The sequence below is a fragment of the Lethenteron reissneri genome, unplaced genomic scaffold (assembly GCF_015708825.2).
Source record: "Lethenteron reissneri isolate LAM-NWPU_2019-01 unplaced genomic scaffold, ASM1570882v1 scaffold_1639, whole genome shotgun sequence".
NCBI classification, from domain to species: Eukaryota; Metazoa; Chordata; class Hyperoartia; order Petromyzontiformes; family Petromyzontidae; genus Lethenteron; species Lethenteron reissneri.
This window is the reverse complement of record NW_026891376.1, coordinates 5,038,273-5,058,892: the sequence shown is the minus strand read 5'-3', so window position 1 is coordinate 5,058,892 and position 20,620 is coordinate 5,038,273. Positions and strand designations below refer to the sequence as shown.

The window sequence follows — 20,620 nt, the reverse complement described above, 5'->3', positions numbered from 1 at the left end:
ACAGACATTCATGTGACACACACAGACACGTGACACATACATACAGACACACCTACATCAGTGTGTGACACACACAGACACTCATGTGACACACACAGACACTCATGTGACACATACAGACATACACGAGTGTGTGACACACACAGACACACATGTGACACATACAGACACACATGTGACACACACAGACACTCATACACAGAGATACAGATACAACAACATCCGTCATTCACCACTAAGTGACGGTGTCGTCACCACGGTGCCAGGCTAGGTGCACTTTGAAGCCACGTGAAGTGTTGAAGGCTCGCTGCTTGCAGGAGGTCACGTGACAAACCAAGCTGCCATGGGTTGACTGCTGTGCCAGGCTAGGTGCAGGAGGAGGTCACGTGACAAACCCTGCAGGTGCCATGGGTTGACTGCTGTGCCAGGCTAGGTGCAGGTGGAAGTCACGGGACAGACCCTGCAGGTGCCATGGGTTGACTGCTGTGCCAGGCTAGGTGCAGGAGGAGGTCACGTGACAAACCCTGCAGGTGCCATGGGTTGACTGCTGTGCCAGGCTAGGTGCAGGTGGAAGTCACGGGACAGACCCTGCAGGTGCCATGGGTTGACTGCTGTGCCAGGCTAGGTGCAGGTGGAAGTCACGGGACAGACCCTGCAGGTGCCGTGGGTTGACTGCTGTGCCAGGCTAGGTGCAGGAGGAGGAGGTCACGTGACAGACCCATCAGGTGCCATGGGTTGACTGCTGTGCCAGGCTAGGTGCAGGAGGAGGAGGTCACGGGACCATCTCTCTCTGTGTCCGTGCGCGCGTGCACACACGCACCCCCCCCCACCACCACCACCACCACCCCCCCCACCACCACCACCACCACCCCTACCACCCTCACCACCACTCCCACCACCACCACTCTCACCACCCCCACTACCCTCACTACCACCGCCACCACCCCACCCACCACCACCACCCACCACCACCACTACCCTCCCCACCCCCCCCCACCACCACCACTATCCCCCCCACCACCCCCACCTTTACCACCACCCCCCACCCCCCCACCCCCACCGCCACCACCCCCACCACCATCACCCCCCCCCACCACCACCCCCACCACCCCCCCCACCACCCACCACCACCCCCCCACCACCCCCACCACCCACCACCACCTTTACCACCACCATCCCCGCACCACCACCACCACCCTCACCACCACCCCCACCACCATCACCCCCCCCCCACCACCACCCCCACTACTCCCACCACCACCCCCCCCCACCCCCCTCTCCACCCCCACCACCCCCTTCACCACCCCCACCATCCCCAACCCCAACCACCCTTACCACCACCACCACCCCACCATCCCCACCACCCCCCCACCACCACCACCACCCCCACCATCTCCACCACCACCCCCCCCCACCACCCCCCACCACCCCCAACCACCACTACCACCCTCACCCTCACCCCCACCACCCCCACCACCCCCACCCCCACCACCACCATCACCATCTCCTCCCCACCACCCTCACCACCACCACCACCACCACCCCCACCACCCCCAACCACCACTACCACCCTCACCCCCACCACCATCACCCCCACCACCCCCACCACCCCCACCACCACCACCACCCCCCCCACCCCATATTACCCCCTCCACCAACCCCACCACCACCACTCCCACCACCACCCCCACCACCCCCCCCACCACCACCACCCCCACCACCCCCCCCACCACCACCACCACCACCCCCTCCACCACTACCCCCACCACCACCCCCACTACCCCCCCCCACCACCCCCACTACCCACCACCCCCCACCACCCTCACCACCACCCCCACCACCCCCCTCACCCCCACAGAGTGCCCCAGCCAGTACTGGGGTCCCGAGTGCAAGCGCCAGTGCCTGTGCCACCCGCACGGAACCTGCGACGCCCTCACGGGCGCCTGCACCTGCGCACCGGCTCGCTGGGGGGAGCGCTGCCAGGAGGCCTGTGCCTGCAACTTCGGAGTCTGCGACGCGGCTACAGGCGCCTGCAGCTGTCACCAAGGCTGGTGAGGGAGACACAGAGAGAGACACGGGGAGAGAGAGACACGGGGAGAGATGGGGAGAGACACGGAGATACGGGGAGAGAAGGGGAGAGACACGGGGACACGGGGAGACACGGGGACATGGGGAGAGACACGGGGAGATGGGGAGACACACAGAGACACGGGGAGACACAGAGACACACGGAGACACAGGGAGAGACACGGAGACACGGGGAGAGACGGGGAGACACGGGGAGAGACACGGGGAGAGACACGGAGATAGACACGGGGAGAGATGGGGAGAGACACGGAGACACGGGGAGAGACACGGGGAGAGACACGGGGAGAGACACGGGGAGACGGGGAGACACACGGAGACACGGGGAGAGACACGGGGAGAGACACGAGGGGAGCGCTGCCAGGAGTCCTGCACCTGCAACTTCGGAGTCTGCGACGCGGTTACCGGAGCCTGCAGCTGTCACCAAGGCTGGTGAGGGAGAGACACGGGGAGAGACACGGAGACACAGGGAGACACGGGGAGAGAGACGGGGAGAGACACCGGGAGAGAGAGAGACACGGGGAGAGACACGGGGAGAGACACGGAGACACAGGGAGACATGGGGAGAGAGACGGGGAGAGACACCGGGAGAGAGAGAGACACGGGGAGAGAGACACGGGGAGAGACACGGGGAGAGACACGGGGAGAGAGACACGGGGAGAGACACGGGGAGAGATACGGGGAGAGAGACACGGGGAGACACGGGGAGACACGGGGAGAGACGGGGACACGGGGAGACACGGGGAGAGACACGGGGAGAGAGACACGAGGAGACACACGAAGACACGGGGAGACACGGGGAGAGACTCAGAGAGAGACACCGGGAGAGACACGCAGACACGGGAAGACACGGGGAGAGACTCAGAGACACGGGGAGAGACAGAGAGACACGGGGAGACACACAGAGACACGGGGAGACACACAGAGACACGGGGAGAGACACGGAGAGACACGGGGAGACACGGGGAGAGACACGGGGAGACACACAGAGACACGGAAAGACACACAGAGACACGGGGAGAGACACGGAGAGAGACACGGGGAGAGACACGGAGACACGGGGTGAGACTCGGGGAGACACACAAAGACACGGGGGGAGACACGAGGACAGATGGAGACACGTGGAGACACACGCGTGTGTGTGTCCATCAGTGACGATTATCTGAACCGGTCTTGGGCCTCCCCTCGGTCGACTCAGCCTCAAATGAGTACCTGGTGTAGCGCTGTGTAGTAAACATCGCCAGCACTGGGGAGACAAAGGCGGCCGGGCGTGGTGCTGGCCACCCCCCCCCCCCCCCCCCGTGTACCGTTCCAGCCTTGATAGGTGCTCGCTAACAGCACTTGCCCCAACAGTCTGTTAAGGCTACACGGGGGACCTTTGTCTTTGTCCAGTTGGGGTGCCAGTGGTGCGTGTGTGTCTGTGTGCGTGTGTGTGTCTGTGTGTGTGTGTCTGTGTGTGTGTGTCCGTGTGTCTGTGTGTGTCTGTGTGTGTGTCTGTGTCTGTGTGTGTGTGTCTGTGTGTGTGTGTCCGTGTGTCTGTGTGTGTGTGTGTCTGTGTGTGTGTGTATCCGTGTGTGTGTCTGTGTGTCTGTGTGTGTGTCTGTGTGTGTGTCTGTGTGTGTGTGTGTCTGTGTGTGTGTGTGTGTGTCTGTGTGTGTGTGTCCGTGTGTCTGTGTGTGTCTGTGTGTGTGTCTGTGTGTGTGTGTCCGTGTGTCTGTGTGTGTGTGTCTGTGTGTGTGTGTGTCCGTGTGTCTGTGTGTGTCTGTGTGTGTGTCTGTGTGTGTGTGTCCGTGTGTCTGTGTGTGTGTGTCTGTGTGCGTGTGTTCGTGTGTCTGTGTGCGTGTGTGTGTCTGTGTGTGTGTGTCCGTGTGTCTGTGTGTGTGTGGGTCTGTGTGTGTGTGTGTCCGTGTGTCTGTGTGTGTCTGTGTGTGTGTCTGTGTGTGTCCGTGTGTCTGTGTGTGTCTGTGTGTGTGTCTGTGCGTGTGTTCGTGTGTCTGTGTGTGTGTGTCCGTGTGTCTGTGTGTGTGTGTCTGTGTGTGTGTGTCCGTGTGTCTGTGTGTGTGTGTCCGTGTGTCTGTGTGTGTGTGTCTGTGTGCGTGTGTTCGTGTGTCTGTGTGTGTGTGTCTAATAGTGTAGTGGTTAGCGCTACGCTGCGCTATGAACCCAACGACCCGGGTTCGATTCCCGCTCACGGGCCAACACCATCAGTGACGATTATCTGAACCGGTTCTGGGCCTCCCCTAGGTCGACTCAGCCAAAAAATGAGTACCTGGTGCGGTGTGTAAACATCGCCACTGGGGAGACAAAAGCGGCCTTCATAGGTGCTCGCTAACAGCACTTGCCCCTACAGTCTGTTAAGGCTACACGGGGGATCTTTGTCTTTGTCCCCCTCCTCTTAGTTTTTTTCGGTAAAGTCACGTAGGTAAAATAATAATTAAACAATAATAATAAAATCACGACGTTTCGGAGGCAACGCAAGTCTCCGTCTTCAGGTGGGACCGTCACGGACAAATTCACTGTAGCAAGTGAAGAGAAATCCAAGAGACAAGATCTTGATAATTGGTTTTTTACCCTTCTATCTGGCAACAAAACTGACACCTTTTTGCAAGGAGTCATGTTTGCATAGACCGCAATACCTGCAGTCATAAATACAAACAAAAGACATAACTCTGATAATGTGCACTGTCCTTGAAGTTGATTGGTCCACACCCGAGACAGCTTTCCTTCGAGCCTAGTCTCATATGGGTTGGACCAGATGACGCCAAAAGGCGCACAACTCAAGGACAATGCACCATCAGAGTATGAGAGCTCGGGGCAAGCATCTACACTATGGGGACCTCATTTGCCAGTAAAAATATGATCATTGGTTCTTTACCCTTCTATCTGGCAACAAAACTGACACCTTTTTGCAAGGAGTCATGTTTGCATAGACCGCAATACCTGCAGTCATAATACAGACAAGATCTTATAATACAGACAAGATCTTATAATATAGACAAGATCTTATAAGTGCATGTGTAGTGACATAGAACGGTCACTGCTGTTTCTAGATTTGAAGCTTTCGTGACTGCAAGGATTCATATTCTTAGGTTTTTTCGGTAAAGTCACCATGTAGGTAAAACATTAAAATTAATAAAAGTAATTTTAATGTGTCGGCCCATACGAGGGCTGGGGGGCCCCAAGGGGGTGCCTGGGAGGTCACGTGGTGGAGGGACCCACCGTGTGTGTGTGTGCGTGTGTGTGTGTGTGCGTGTGTGTGTGTGTGCGTGTGTGTGTGTGTGTGCGTGTGTGCGTGTGTGCGTGTGTGTGTGTGTGCGTGTGTGTGCGTGTGCGTGTGTGCGTGTGTGCGTGTGTGCGTGTGTGCGTGCGTGCGTGTGTGCGTGTGTGCGTGTGTGCGTGTGTGCGTGTGTGCGTGTGTGCGTGTGTGCGTGTGTGCGTGTGTGTGTGTGTGCGTGTGTGTGCGTGTGTGCGTGTGTGCGTGTGTGTGTGTGTGCGCTCCCTCACCGTGTGTGTGTGTGTGCTCCCTCACCGCGTGTGTGTGTGTGCGTGTGTGCGTGTGTGTGTGTGTGCGCTCCCTCACCGTGTGTGTGTGTGTGTGTGCTCCCTCACCGCGTGTGTGTGTGTGCGTGTGTGCTCCCTCTCCTCACCGTGTGTGTGTGTGTGTGCTCCCTCACCGTGTGCGTGTGTGTGTGCTCTCTCTCCCTCACCGCGTGTGTGTGTGTGCGTGTGTGCGTGTGTGTGTGTGTGCGTGTGTGCGCTCCCTCACCGTGTGTGTGTGTGTGTGCTCCCTCACCGCGTGTGTGTGTGTGCGTGTGTGCTCCCTCTCCTCACCGTGTGTGTGTGTGTGTGCTCCCTCACCGTGTGTGTGTGTGCTCCCTCTCCTCACCGTGTGTGTGTGTGTGTGCTCGCCCTCCCTCACCGTGTGTGTGTGTGTGTGCTCCCTCACCGTGTGCGTGTGTGTGTGCTCTCTCTCCCTCACCGTGTGTGTTTGTGTGCTCCCTCTCCCTCACCGTGTGTGTGTGTGTGCTCCCTCACCGCGTGTGTGTGTGTGTAGGGGTGCCACGTATGGTGCCACGTGTCGTTGTGGTGCCGGTGCCGTGCTGTGTGAACAGGCGACGGGGCGCTGCGTGTGCGTGTGTGTGCGTGAGTGCGTGTGTGTGTGTGTGCTCCCTCACCGTGTGTGTGTGTGTGTGCTCCCTCACCGCGTGTGTGTGCGTGTGTGTGTGTGCTCCCTCACCGCGTGTGTGTGTGTAGGTGGGGTACCACGTGTGGTGCCGGTGCCGTGCTGTGTGAACAGGCGACGGGGCGCTGCGTGTGTGTGTGTGCGTGTGTGTGCGTGTGTGTGTGTGTGCGTGTGTGTGCGTGTGTGTGTGTGTGCGTGTGTGCGTGTGTGTGCGTGTGTGTGCGTGCTCCCTCCCTCACCGCGTGTGTGTGTGTCTGTGTGTGTGCGTGTGTGCTCCCTCACCGCGTGTGCGTGTGTGCGTGTGTGTGTGTGCTCCCTCACCGCGTGTGCGTGTGTGCGTGTGTGTGTGTGCTCCCTCACCGCGTGTGCGTGTGTGTGTGTGTGTGCGTGTGTGTGTGTGCTCCCTCACCGCGTGTGCGTGTGTGTGTGTGTGCGTGTGTGTGTGTGCTCCCTCACCGCGTGTGTGTGTGCTCCCTCACCGCGTGTGTGTGTGTGTGTGCTCCCTCACCGTGTGTGTGTGTGTGTGTAGGTGGGGTGCCACGTGTGGTGCGGTGCCGGTGCCGTGCTGTGTGAACAGGCGACGGGGCGCTGTGTGTGCGTGTGTGTGTGTGTGTGCGTGTGTGTGTGTGTGTGTGACCGTGTGTGTGTGTGCTCCCTCACCGCGTGTGCGTGTGTGTGTGTGTGTGCGTGTGTGTGTGTGCTCCCTCACCGCGTGTGCGTGTGTGTGTGTGTGCGTGTGTGTGTGTGCTCCCTCACCGCGTGTGTGTGTGCTCCCTCACCGCGTGTGTGTGTGTGTGTGCTCCCTCACCGTGTGTGTGTGTGTGTGTAGGTGGGGTGCCACGTGTGGTGCGGTGCCGGTGCCGTGCTGTGTGAACAGGCGACGGGGCGCTGTGTGTGCGTGTGTGTGTGTGTGTGCGTGTGTGTGTGTGTGTGTGACCGTGTGTGTGTGTGCTCCCTCACCGCGTGTGCGTGTGTGTGTGTGTGTGCGTGTGTGTGTGTGCTCCCTCACCGCGTGTGCGTGTGTGTGTGTGTGCGTGTGTGTGTGTGCTCCCTCACCGCGTGTGCGTGTGTGTGTGTGTGCGTGTGTGTGCTCCCTCACCGCGTGTGTGTGTGCTCCCTCACCGCGTGTGTGTGTGTGTGTGCTCCCTCACCGTGTGTGTGTGTGTGTGTAGGTGGGGTGCCACGTGTGGTGCGGTGCCGGTGCCGTGCTGTGTGAACAGGCGACGGGGCGCTGTGTGTGCGTGTGTGTGTGTGTGTGCGTGTGTGTGTGTGTGTGTGACCGTGTGTGTGTGTGCTCCCTCACCGCGTGTGCGTGTGTGTGTGTGTGTGCGTGTGTGTGTGTGCTCCCTCACCGCGTGTGCGTGTGTGTGTGTGTGCGTGTGTGTGTGTGCTCCCTCACCGCGTGTGTGTGTGCTCCCTCACCGCGTGTGTGTGTGTGTGTGCTCCCTCACCGTGTGTGTGTGTGTGTGTAGGTGGGGTGCCACGTGTGGTGCGGTGCCGGTGCCGTGCTGTGTGAACAGGCGACGGGGCGCTGTGTGTGCGTGTGTGTGTGTGTGTGCGTGTGTGTGTGTGTGTGTGACCGTGTGTGTGTGTGCTCCCTCACCGCGTGTGCGTGTGTGTGTGTGTGTGCGTGTGTGTGTGTGCTCCCTCACCGCGTGTGCGTGTGTGTGTGTGTGCGTGTGTGTGTGTGCTCCCTCACCGCGTGTGCGTGTGTGTGTGTGTGCGTGTGTGTGCTCCCTCACCGCGTGTGTGTGTGCTCCCTCACCGCGTGTGTGTGTGTGTGTGCTCCCTCACCGTGTGTGTGTGTGTAGGTGGGGTGCCACGTGTGGTGCGGTGCCGGTGCCGTGCTGTGTGAACAGGCGACGGGGCGCTGTGTGTGCGTGTGTGTGTGTGCTCCCTCACCGCGTGTGTGTGTGTAGGTGGGGTGCCACGTGTGGTGCCACGTGTCGGTGTGGTTCCGGGGCCGTGCTGTGTGAACAGGCGACGGGGCGCTGTGTGTGCGGTGCCGGCTGGTGGGGACCCAACTGCAACGCTCGCTGCCACTGTGGGGGGAGCTCCCCCTGCAACCCGGCAACCGGTGAGCGAGCGTGTGCGTGTGTGTGTGACGCTGTGTGTGTGACGCTGTGTGTGTGACGCTGTGCGTGTACGTGACCTTGTGTGTGTGTACGTGACGCTGTGTGTGTGACGCTGTGTGTGTGTGTGTGCGTGACGCTGTGCGTGTGTGTGACGCTGTGTGTGTACGTGACGCTGTGTGTGTGACGCTGTGTGTGTGACGCTGTGCGTGTACGTGACCTTGTGTGTGTGTACGTGACGCTGTGTGTGTGACGCTGTGTGTGTGTGTGTGCGTGACGCTGTGCGTGTGTGTGACGCTGTGTGTGTACGTGACGCTGTGTGTGTGACGCTGTGTGTGTGACGCTGTGCGTGTACGTGACCTTGTGTGTGTGTGACGCTGTGTGTGTGACGCTGTGTGTGTACGTGACGCTGTGTGTGTGACGCTGTGTGTGTGACGCTGTGTGTGTACGTGACGCTGTGTGTGTGTGACGCTGTGTGTGTGACGCTGTGTGGGTAAAAGGGTAGAGTGATTGTATTGTGGTAAGAGTAAAAGGTAGGGTAAAAGGTAGCCTCGTTGTTTTTTACCTTCCAACTTTTACCTTGCCTGCTGAAGGGTAAAAGCTAGGCTCGTTGTTTTTTACCTTCTAACTTTTACCTTGCCTGCTGAAGGGTAAAAGGTAGCCTCGTTGTTCTTACCTTCCAACTTTTACCTTGCCTGCTGAAGGGTAAAAGGTAAGCTCGTTGTTTTTTACCTTCCAACTTTTACCTTGCCTGCTGAAGGGTAAAAGATAGGCTCGTTGTTTTTTACCTTCCAACTTTTACCTTGCCTGCTGAAGGGTAAAAGATAGGCTCGTTGTTTTTTACCTTCCAACTTTTACCTTGCCTGCTGAAGGGTAAAAGATAGGCTCGTTGTTTTTACCTTCCAACTTTTACCTTGCCTGCTGAAGGGTAAAAGCTATGCTCGTTGTTTTTACCTTCCAACTTTTACCTTGCCTGCTGAAGGGTAAAAGGTAGCCTCGTTGTTTTTTCCCTTCCAACTTTTACCTTGCCTGCTGAAGGGTAAAAGATAGGCTCGTTGTTTTTTACCTTCTAACTTTTACCTTGCCTGCTGAAGGGTAAAAGGCAGGCTCGTTGTTTTTTACCTTCCAACTTTTACCTTGCCTGCTGAAGGGTAAAAGATAGGCTCGTTGTTTTTACCTTCCAACTTTTACCTTGCCTGCTGAAGGGTAAAAGCTAGCCTCGTTGTTTTTTACCTTCTAACTTTTACCTTGCCTGCTGAAGGGTAAAAGGCAGGCTCGTTGTTTTTTACCTTCTAACTTTTACCTTGCCCTAATCCCCGCCCCTCTCCCCTCAGGCCGCTGCGTTTGCCGTGAGGGTCTCTGGGGAGCGCGCTGCGAGCACCGCTGTGCCTGCCGCCCCTCCGCCACGGAGCGGTGCGTCACGCTCAGCGGCTCCTGCGTGTGCCGCCCGGGACACCGGGGACGCTACTGCGCCGAGGCATGCCCCGCCGGACTCTACGGATACCAGTGTGCCTACAGGTATTGCACTAGCGGGGGTGGGTGGGTCACTGGGGACCTGGGAGTTCCTGAGAGTGAGCTGGGGGCTACCAGCGTGCCTACAGGTAGTTCACTACCAGGGGTCACTGGGGGTACCAGTGGGATACCAGCGTGCCTACAGGTAGTGCACTACCAGGGGTCACTGGGGGTACCAGTGGGATACCAGCGTGCCTACAGGTAGTTCACTACCAGGGGTCACTGGGGGGTACCAGTGGGATACCAGCGTGCCTACAGGTAGTTCACTACCAGGGGTCACTGGGGGTACCAGTGGGATACCAGCGTGCCTACAGGTAGTGCACTACCAGGGGTCACTGGGGGTACCAGTGGGATACCAGCGTGCCTACAGGTAGTTCACTACCAGGGGTCACTGGGGGTACCAGTGGGATACCAGCGTGCCTACAGGTAGTTCACTACCAGGGGTCACTGGGGGTACCAGTGGGATACCAGCGTGCCTACAGGTAGTGCACTACCAGGGGTCACTGGGGGGTACCAGTGGGATACCAGCGTGCCTACAGGTAGTGCACTACCAGGGGTCACTGGGGGGTACCAGTGGGATACCAGCGTGCCTACAGGTAGTGCACTACCGGGGGTGGGTGGGGGGTTTGTGGGGGTACCAGTGGGTGGGTGGGTGAGTGAGTGGATGGTTGAGTGGGCAGATGGGTGAGTGAGTGGGTGAGTGACTGAGTGGGTGGGTGAGTGGGTGGGGGGGTTAGTGGGTGAGTAGATGGTTGAGTGAGTGGATGGGTGAATAATTGAGTGAGTGAGTGGGTCGGTGAGTGAGTGGATGGTTGAGTGGGCGGTTGGATGAGTGGGGGTACCAGTGGGATACCAGCGTGCCCACCGGTAGTGCACTACCAGGGGTGGGTCACTGGGGACCTGGGAGTTCCTGAGAGAGAACTGGGGGCTACCAGCGTGCCTACAGGTAGTGCACTACCAGGGGTCACTGGGGGTACCAGTGGGATACCAGCGTGCCTACAGGTAGTGCACTAGCGGGGGTGGGTCGTTACCAGCGTGCCTACAGGTAGTGCACTACCAGGGGTCACTGGGGGTACCAGTGGGATACCAGCGTGCCTACAGGTAGTGCACTAGCAGGGGTGGATGGGGGGTTTGTGGGGGTACCAGTGGGTGGGTGGGTGAGTGAGTGGATGGTTGAGTGGGCAGATGGGTGAGTGAGTGGGTGAGTGACTGAGTGGGTGGGTCGGTGAGTAGATGGTTGAGTGGGTGGGTGAGTGGGTGGGTGGATTAGTGGGTGAGTGAGTGGATGGGTGAATGATTGAGTGAGTGAGTCGGGGAGTGAGTGGGTGGGTGAGTGGGTGGGTGGATGAGTGAGTAGGTGAGTGACTGAGTGGGTGACTGGGTGGGTGAGTGGGTCCCTGAGAGGACCTGGGGTTACCAGCATGCCCACTGTTAGTGCACTACCAGGGGTGGGTCACTGGGGTACCTGGGAGTCACTGAGAGTGAACTGGGGGTTACCAGCGTGCCTACAGGTACTGCACTACCAGGGGGAGGTGGGCGAGTATCTAGAGGTACTGGAGGGGGGGTGCGTGTGGGGTCCCAGTACACACACACACAGGCATCACACACACACACAGGCGTCACACACACACAGGCGTCACACACACACAGGCGTCACACACACACAGGCGTCACACACACACAGGCGTCACACACACACAGGCGTCACACACACACAGGCGTCACACACACACAGGCGTCACACACACACAGGCGTCACACACACACAGGCGTCACACACACACAGGCGTCACACACACACAGGCGTCACACACACACACAGGCGTCACACACACACACAGGCGTCACACACACACAGGCGTCACACACACACACAGGCGTCACACACACACAGGCGTCACACACACACAGGCGTCACACACACACAGGCATCACACACACACAGGCGTCACACACACACAGGCGTCACACACACACAGGCGTCACACACACACAGGCGTCACACACACACAGGCGTCACACACACACAGGCGTCACACACACACAGGCGTCACACACACACAGGCGTCACACACACACAGGCGTCACACACACACAGGCGTCACACACACACAGGCGTCACACACACACAGGCGTCACACACACACAGGCGTCACACACACACAGGCGTCACACACACACAGGCGTCACACACACACAGGCGTCACACACACACAGGCGTCACACACACACAGGCGTCACACACACACAGGCGTCACACACACACAGGCGTCACACACACACAGGCGTCACACACACACAGGCGTCACACACACACAGGCGTCACACACACACAGGCGTCACACACACACAGGCGTCACACACACACAGGCGTCACACACACACAGGCGTCACACACACACAGGCGTCACACACACACAGGCGAGACGCCGTGAATGTGACCCCTGTGTGTGTGATGCCTGTGTGATGTGTGTGTGCGTGATGTCTGTGTGTGATGCCTGTGTATGTGTGACGCCTGTATGTGTGTGTGACGTATGTGATGTGTGTGTGTGTGACGCCCCTAGGTGCGGGCGCTGCAAGCGTGCGGCCCCGTGCGACCCCCAGCGGGGCGTGTGTGACGCGTGTGCGTCTGTGACGCCTGTGTGTTTGTGTGTGATGCGTGTGTGTGACGTCTGTGTGTGTGTGACGCCTGTGTGTGTGACTCCTGTGTGTGTGACTCCTGTATGTGTGTGATGCGTGTGTGTGTGTGTGACATGTGTGTGACACCTGTGTGTGTGTGTGACGCCTGTGTGTGTGTGTGACGCCTGTATGTGTGTGTGACGCCTGTGTGTGTGTGTGTGACGTGTGTGTGTGACGCCTGTACGTGTGACGCGTGTGTGTGTGACGCCTGTAGGTGCGGGCGCTGCAAGCGTGCGGCCCCGTGCGATCCCCAGCGGGGCGTGTGTGAGGCCTGTGTGTGTGTGACATGTGTGTGTGACGCGTGTGTGTGTGACATGTGTGTGACGCCTGTGTGTGTGTGTGTGTGACGCCTGTAGGTGCGGGCGCTGCAAGCGTGCGGCCCCGTGCGACCCTCAGCGGGGCATGTGTGAGGCGTGTGCGTCTGGCTGGCGGGGCGAGCGCTGTGGGGAGCGCTGCGCCGCCGGGTGGTTTGGCGAGGGCTGTGCCCACCCCTGTCCCGTGTGCCACCCCGACACCGCCTGCCACCCTGAGGACGGCACCTGCCCACACTGCCCACCCGGATACACGGGGCCCAGGTGGGTGGGTGGGTGGGTGAGTGGGTGGGTGAGGGGGTGGGTGGGTGGGTGAGTGGGTGGGTGAGTGGGTGGGTGGGTGGGTGAGTGGGTGGGTGAGTGGGTGGGTGGATGGGTGGGTGGGTGAGGGGGTGGGTGGGTGGGTGAGTAGGTGGGTGGGTGGGTGGGTGAGTGAGTGGGTTGGTGAGTAGATGGTTGAGTGGGTGGCTGAGTGAGTAGGTGAGTGACTGAGTGGGTGAGTAGGTGAGTGACTAAGTGGGTGAGTCGGTGGTTGGGTGACTGAGTGGGTGACTGGGTGACTGGGTGGATGAATGAGTGAGTGAGTGACTGAGTGGGTGACTGGGTGGGTGGGTGAGTGAGTAGGTGAGTGACTAAGTGGGTGACTGGGTGGGTGGGTGAGTGAGTAGGTGAGTGACTAAGTGGGTGACTGGGTGGGTGGGTGGCTGGTTTGGCGAGGGCTGTGCCCACCCCTGTCCCGTGTGCCACCCCGACACCGCCTGCCACCCTGAGGACGGCACCTGCCCACACTGCCCGCCCGGATACACGGGGCCCAGGTGGGTGGGTGGGGTGGGTGGGTGGGTGGGTGGGTGGGTGGGTGAGTGGGTGGGTGAGGGGGTGGGTGGGTGGGTGAGTGGGTGGGCAGATGGGTGAGTAGGTGAGTGAGTGGGTGGGTGAGTGGGTGGGTGGGTGAGTGGGTGGTGGGTGAGTGGGTGAGTGGGTGGGTGGGTGAGTGGGTGAGTGGGTGGGTGAGTGGGTGGGTGGGTGGGTGAGTGGGTGAGTGAGTGAGTGAGTGGGTGGGTGGGTGAGTGGGTGAGTGAGTGAGTGGGTGGGTCGGTGAGTAGATGGTTGAGTGGGTGGGTGGGTTAGTGAGTGAGTGGGTGGGTGAGTGGGTGGGTGAGTGGGTGAGTGAGTGAGTGGGTGGGTGGGTGGGTGAGGGGGTGGGTGGGTGGGTGGGTGAGGGGGTGGGTGGGTGGGTGGGTGGGTGAGGGGGTGAGGGGGTGGGTGAGTGGGTGGGTGGGTGGGTGAGTGGGTGGGTGGTGGGTGAGTGGGTGAGTGGGTGGGTGGGTGGGTGAGTGGGTGAGGGGGTGAGGGGGTGGGTGGGTGGGTGAGGGGGTGGGTGGGTGGGTGAGGGGGTGAGGGGGTGGGTGGGTGGTGGGGTGGGTGAGTGGGTGGGTGGGTGAGTGGGTGGGTGGGTGAGTGAGTGGGTGGGTGGGTGAGTGGGTGGGTGGGTGGGTGAGTGGGTGAGTGGGTGGGTGGGTGAGTGGGTGGGTGGGTGAGTGGGTGGGTGGGTGGGTGGGTGGGTGAGTGGGTGGGTGGGTGGGTGAGTGGGTGGGTGAGTGACTGCGTGGGTGGGTCGTTGAATAGATGGTTGAGTGGGTGAGTGGGTGGGTGGGTGAGTTAGTGGGTGAGTGGATGGTTGAGTGGGCAGATGGGTGAGTGAGTGGGTGAGTGACGTGGTGAGTGAGTGACGCGGTGAGTGACTTGGTGAGTGACTTGGTGGGTGAGTGACGTGGTGGGTGACTGAGTTACTTGGTGACTGAGTGACTGGGTGAGTGAGTGACTTGGTGAGTGACGTGATGAGTGAGTTAGTGACTTGGAGACTGAGTGAGTGAGTGACTTGGTGAGTGAGTGAGTGAGTGAGTGACGTGGTGAGTGACTGGGTGACTGAGTGACTGAGTGAGTGAGTGACTGGGTGAGTGACTTGGTGAGTCGTCCCCCCTCACCAGGTGTGACTCTCCGTGTCCTCTGGGCTGGTTTGGTGCGCGCTGCTCGCTGCTCTGAGTGAGTGAGTGACGTGGTGAGTGAGTGGGTGACTGACTGGGTGAGTGACTGGGTGACTGACTGGGTGACTGACTGGGTGACTGAGTGAGTGACTTGGTGAGTCACCCCCTAGGTGTGACTCTCCGTGTCCGCTGGGCTGGTTTGGTGCGCGCTGCTCGCTGCTCTGAGTGAGTGACGTGGTGAGTGAGTGAGTGACTGGGTGACTGACTGGGTGACTGGGTGACTGACTGGGTGACTGACTGGGTGACTGACTGGGTGACTGAGTGAGTGACTTTGTGAGTCACCCCCTAGGTGTGACTCTCCGTGTCCGCTGGGCTGGTTTGGTGCGCGCTGCTCGCTGCTCTGCCCCGACTGCTCCAACGGCTCCTGCGACTCGGAGAGTGGAGAGTGTCGCTGTCCCCCTGGGCTCAGCGGGGCCAGGTACAACAACACTACTACCACCACCACCACAACCACAACTACTACCACCACTACCACAACCACCACCACCACAACTACTACAACCACCACCACCACTACCACCACCACCACAACCACCACAACCACCACAACCACCACTACTACCACCACCACTACCACCACAACTACCACCACCACGACTACCACAACCACTACCACCACAACTACCACCACTACCACTACCACCACTACCACTACTACCACCACCACTACTACCACTACCACCACCACAACCACTACCACCACCACAACCACTACCACCACTACTACACTACTACCACCACCACTACCACCACCACCACTACCACCACTACCACCATTACTACACTACCACCACCACTACCACCACCACTACTACACTACTACCACCACTACTACCACTACCACCATCACAACCACTACCACTACCACCACCACTACTACTATACTACCACCACCACAACCACCATCACTACTACCACCACTACTACACTACCACCACTACCACCACTACTACCACCACCACTACCACCACCACGACCACTACCACCACCTCTACTACCAGTACTACACTACCACTACTACTACCACTACTACACTACCACCACTACCACAACCACCACTACCACCACTACCACCACACTACCACCACTACTACTACCACCACCACTACTACCACCACCACTACTACCACTACCAGCATCACCACTACCAGCACCACCACCTGTATGTATGCTGTGTGTGTGCTGTGTGTATGCTGTGTGTGTGCTGTGTGTGTGTATACTGTGTGTGTGTGTGCTGTGTGTGTGCTGTGTGTGTATGCTGTGTGTGTGTATGCTGTGTGTGTGCTGTGTGCTGTGTATGTTGTGCTGTGTGTGTATGCTGTGTGTGTGCTGTGTGTATGCTGTGTGTGTATACTGTGTGTATACTGTGTGTGTGTGCTGTGTGTGTGCTGTGTGTATACTGTGTGTCTGTGTGCTGTGTGTGTGCTGTGTGTGTATGCTGTGTGTGTATACTGTGTGTATACTGTGTGTGTGTGCTGTGTGTGTGTATGCTGTGTGTATACTGTGTGTGTGTGCTGTGTGTGTGTGCTGTGTGTGTATACTGTGTGCTGTGTGTGTGTATGCTGTGTGTGTGTGTGTGCGTGCTGTGTGTGTATACTGTGTGTATGCTGTGTGTGCTGTGTGTGTATACTGTGTGTATACTGTGTGTGTGCTGTGTGTGTGCTGTGTGTGTGTATGCTGTGTATATACTGCGTATGCTGTGTGTGTGTGCTGTGTGTGTATACTGTGTATGCTGTGTGTGTGCTGTGTGTGTATACTGTGTATGCTGTGTGTGTGCTGTGTGTGTATACTGTGTGTATGCTGTGTGTGTGCTGTGTGTGTATACTGTGTGTGTGCTGTGTGTGTGTGTGTGTGTGCTGTGTGTGTGCTGTGTGTGTGTGTGCTGTGTGTGTGTGCTGTGTATGTATGCTGTGTGTGTGTATACTGTGTGTGTGTGCTGTGTGTGTGTGTGCTGTGTGTGCTGTGTGTGTATACTGTGTGTGTGCTGTGTGTGTGTGCTGTGTATGTATGCTGTGTGTGTGTGTTCTGTGTGTGTGTATACTGTGTGCTGTGTATACTGTGTATATATGCTGTGTGTGTGCTGTGTGTGTGTATACTGTGTGTGTATACTGTGTGCTGTATATGCTGTGTATATATGCTGTGTGTGTGCTGTGTGTATGCTATGTGTGTGTGCTGTGTGTGTGTATACTGTGTGTATACTGTGTGTGTATGCTGTGTGTATGCTGTGTGTATGCTGTGTGTGTATACTGTGTGCTGTGTGTGTATACTGTGTGCTGTGTGTGTATGCTGTGTGTGTGTGTGCTGTGTGTGTGTGTATACCGTGTGTATATATGCTGTGTGTGTGTGTGCTGTGTGTGTGTGTGTGTATACTGTGTGTATGCTGTGTGTGTGCTGTGTGTGTGCTGTGTGTGTGTATACGGTGTGTGTGTGCTGTGTGTGTTTATACTGTGTGTGTGTGTGCTGTGTGTGCTGTGTGTGTGTATACTGTGTGTGCTGTATATGCTGTATATGCTGTGTGTATGTTGTGTGCTGTGTGTGTGTGTATATATGCTGTGTGTGTGCTGTGTGTGTATACTGTGTGTGTGTGTGTACTGTGTGTGTGTACTGTGTGTGTATACTGTGTGTGTGCTGTGTGTGTGTGCTGTGTGTATGCTGTGTGTATGCTGTGTGTATGCTGTGTGTATGCTGTGTGTGTGTGCTGTGTGTGTACTGTGTGTGTATACTGTGCGTGTATGCTGTGTGTGTATGCTGTGTGTGTGTATACTGTGTGTGTATGCTGTGTGTATACTGTGTGTGTATGCTGTGTGTGTATGCTGTGTGTATACTGTGTGTGTGTACTGTGTGTGTGCTGTGTGTGTAGCTGTAACGAGTCGTGTGCTATGTGTACATTGTGTGTGTGTATACTGTGTGTATATGCTGTGTGTGTGTGTATACTGTGTGTGTGCTGTGTGTGTACACTGTGTGTGTATGCTGTGTGTGTGCTGTGTGTGTACACTGTGTGTGCTGTGTGTGTACTGTGTGTGTGTGCTGTGTGTACACGGTGTGTGTGTATACTGTGTATATGCTGTGTGTGTGTGCTGTGTGTGTACACTGTGTGTGTACACTGTGTGTGTGTGTGTGCTGTGTGTGTGCTCTGTGTGTGTGTGTAGCTGTAACGAGTCGTGTGCTCTGGGGTGGTTTGGCGCTGGCTGCGGCCACCTCTGTGTGTGTGTGTGTGCTGTGTATGTTGTGTGCTGTGTGTGTGTGCTGTGTGTGTATGCTGTGTGTGTGTATACTGTGTGTGTGTGTACACTGTGTGTGTGTGTACACTGTGTGTATACTGTGTGCTGTGTGTGTGTAGCTGTAACGAGTCGTGTGCTCTGGGGTGGTTTGGCGCTGGCTGCATCAACCGCTGTGAGTGCCGCTCTGGGTCGTGCGACGCCGCTACGGGGGCCTGCCTCCTGTGTGAGTCACACACGCACAGCACACAGCATACACACAGCATACACACAGCACACACACACAGCATACACACAGCATACACACACAGCATACAGTATACACACACGGCACACAGCGCACACACACACATCTACACATACAGCATACACACATACACACACAGCATACACACAGCATACACACAGCATACACACACAGCATACAGTATACACACACGGCACACAGCACACACACACACATCTACACATACAGCATACACACATACACACACAGCATACACACAGCATACACACACACAGCATACACACAGCATACACACAGCACACACACAGCATACACACACACATACACACATACACACACACACATACACACACACACAGCACACACACAGCATACACACACACACAGCACACACACAGCATACACACAGCATACACACACAGCACACACACACACACAGCACACACACAGCATACACACACACACAGCACACACACAGCATACACACAGCATACACACACACACATACACACACACACAGCACACACACAGCATACACACACACACAGCATACACACAGCATACACACAGCATACACACACACACACACAGCACACACACAGCATACACACACACAGCATACACACACACAGCACACACACAGCATACACACACACACAGCATACACACAGCATACACACAGCATACACACACAGCACACACACACACAGCACACACACAGCATACACACACACACAGCACACACACAGCATACACACAGCATACACACACAGCACACACACACACAGCACACACACAGCATACACACACACACATACACACACACACAGCACACACACAGCATACACACACACACAGCACACACACAGCATACACACAGCATACACACACAGCACACACACACACAGCACACATACAGCATACACACAGCACACACACACACAGCACACACACAGCATACACACACACACAGCACACACACAGCACACACACAGCACACACACACACAGTATACACACAGCACATACACACACACATACATACACACATACAGCATACACACACACACAGCATACACACAGCACACACACAGCACACACACACACAGTATACACACAGCACACACACACACACAGCACACATACAGCATACACACAGCACACACACACAGGCTCGTACACACGTACACACACACACACAGACACACACACGCACACACACAGACATACACAACAACAACAACAACAACAACCGCCATTCGCCACTAAGTGGCGGTGACGTCACCACGATGCTTGTGCCAGGCCAAGTGCACCTTGAGGCCACGTGAAGTGTCGAAAGCCCGCTGGCAGGAGGTCACGGGGCAGACCCAGGTGCCACGGGTCGACTGACCGAGATGACCGAGATGACTGGCTGATGCACCACCTGTGCCCCCTACTGTGCCAACTTGCTGTGCTTTAGCCACCCGGCGCTCCGCTCGTTGTTGTGAGCGTCGCTCCTCCGCCCTCCGTTGTTGTTGGAGGGCGACTGCCTCCAACTGCCCAGTAGCGTCCTTCACGAGCCTCCTCCACTGAGGCCGATCTTGACACCGCTGGTACCAGTCATCGGCAAGTCCACTCAGCTCCACGTCCTCCTGTACCACATCACTCCATCTCTTCTCCAGCCCGTGCCGCGCCCGTCTAGCCCCCTCGATCCGGCCGAACAAAAGCTGTTTAGGCATGCGGTGGCTGGGCATGCGGGCTACATGACCCAGCCAACGCAGCCTTGCCTGCCGGAGGAGCTCACTGATGGGACTTTGCCCAGATCTTTCAAGGATTTGTGAGCTCCTCACACAATCCAGCCTGGTTAAACCCAGGATGGATCGTAGGCAGGCCAGCCTAAATGTTTCCAACCGGCGAAGATGCTCCACCAGGGGGGTCCACGTCTCGCAAGCGTAGAGAAGGGAGGGAATGACCGTGGCCGAGAAGACCTGAAGCTTCGTGCGGAGCGACAGACCAGGTAGCTTCCACACAGCGTTACGCAACCGATGAAAAGATATTGCCGCTCGACTGATTCGGAGTGAGACCTCTGCTGATAGACTGGAGCCGGTCATAAGCACACTGCCCAGGTATGGGAAACTCTCCACTCTCTCCACAACTGCCCCATCACCAATTGGGAGTTGTGGGGGTGGAGTGTCCGATGGTACAAAATACCCAGGCAGGTGCTTAGTTTTGGTGGGGCTGATGGTAAGGCCCCACCTCTTGGTGGCACGCTCCAGTCTCAGCAGCAGCG

The 20,620-nt window shown here is 57.4% G+C and overlaps 2 protein-coding genes across 2 annotated transcripts in view; one reads left to right on the top strand and one right to left on the bottom strand.

Moving 5' to 3' along the window:
• LOC133362981 (uncharacterized) overlaps positions 1 to 20,620 on the bottom strand; it is a 439,193-nt gene that overhangs the window by 303,323 nt on the left and 115,250 nt on the right. The window lies entirely within an intron of this gene.
• LOC133338973 (scavenger receptor class F member 2-like) overlaps positions 1 to 20,620 on the top strand; it is a 42,708-nt gene that overhangs the window by 2,995 nt on the left and 19,093 nt on the right. The window contains exons 3-8 of the mRNA XM_061547099.1: positions 1,859 to 2,051; positions 8,188 to 8,345; positions 9,675 to 9,858; positions 12,888 to 13,106; positions 15,177 to 15,305; positions 18,228 to 18,331. Coding sequence (XP_061403083.1) covers positions 1,859 to 2,051; positions 8,188 to 8,345; positions 9,675 to 9,858; positions 12,888 to 13,106; positions 15,177 to 15,305; positions 18,228 to 18,331 — 987 coding nt within the window. The remainder of the gene's footprint in view (positions 1 to 1,858; positions 2,052 to 8,187; positions 8,346 to 9,674; positions 9,859 to 12,887; positions 13,107 to 15,176; positions 15,306 to 18,227; positions 18,332 to 20,620) is intronic.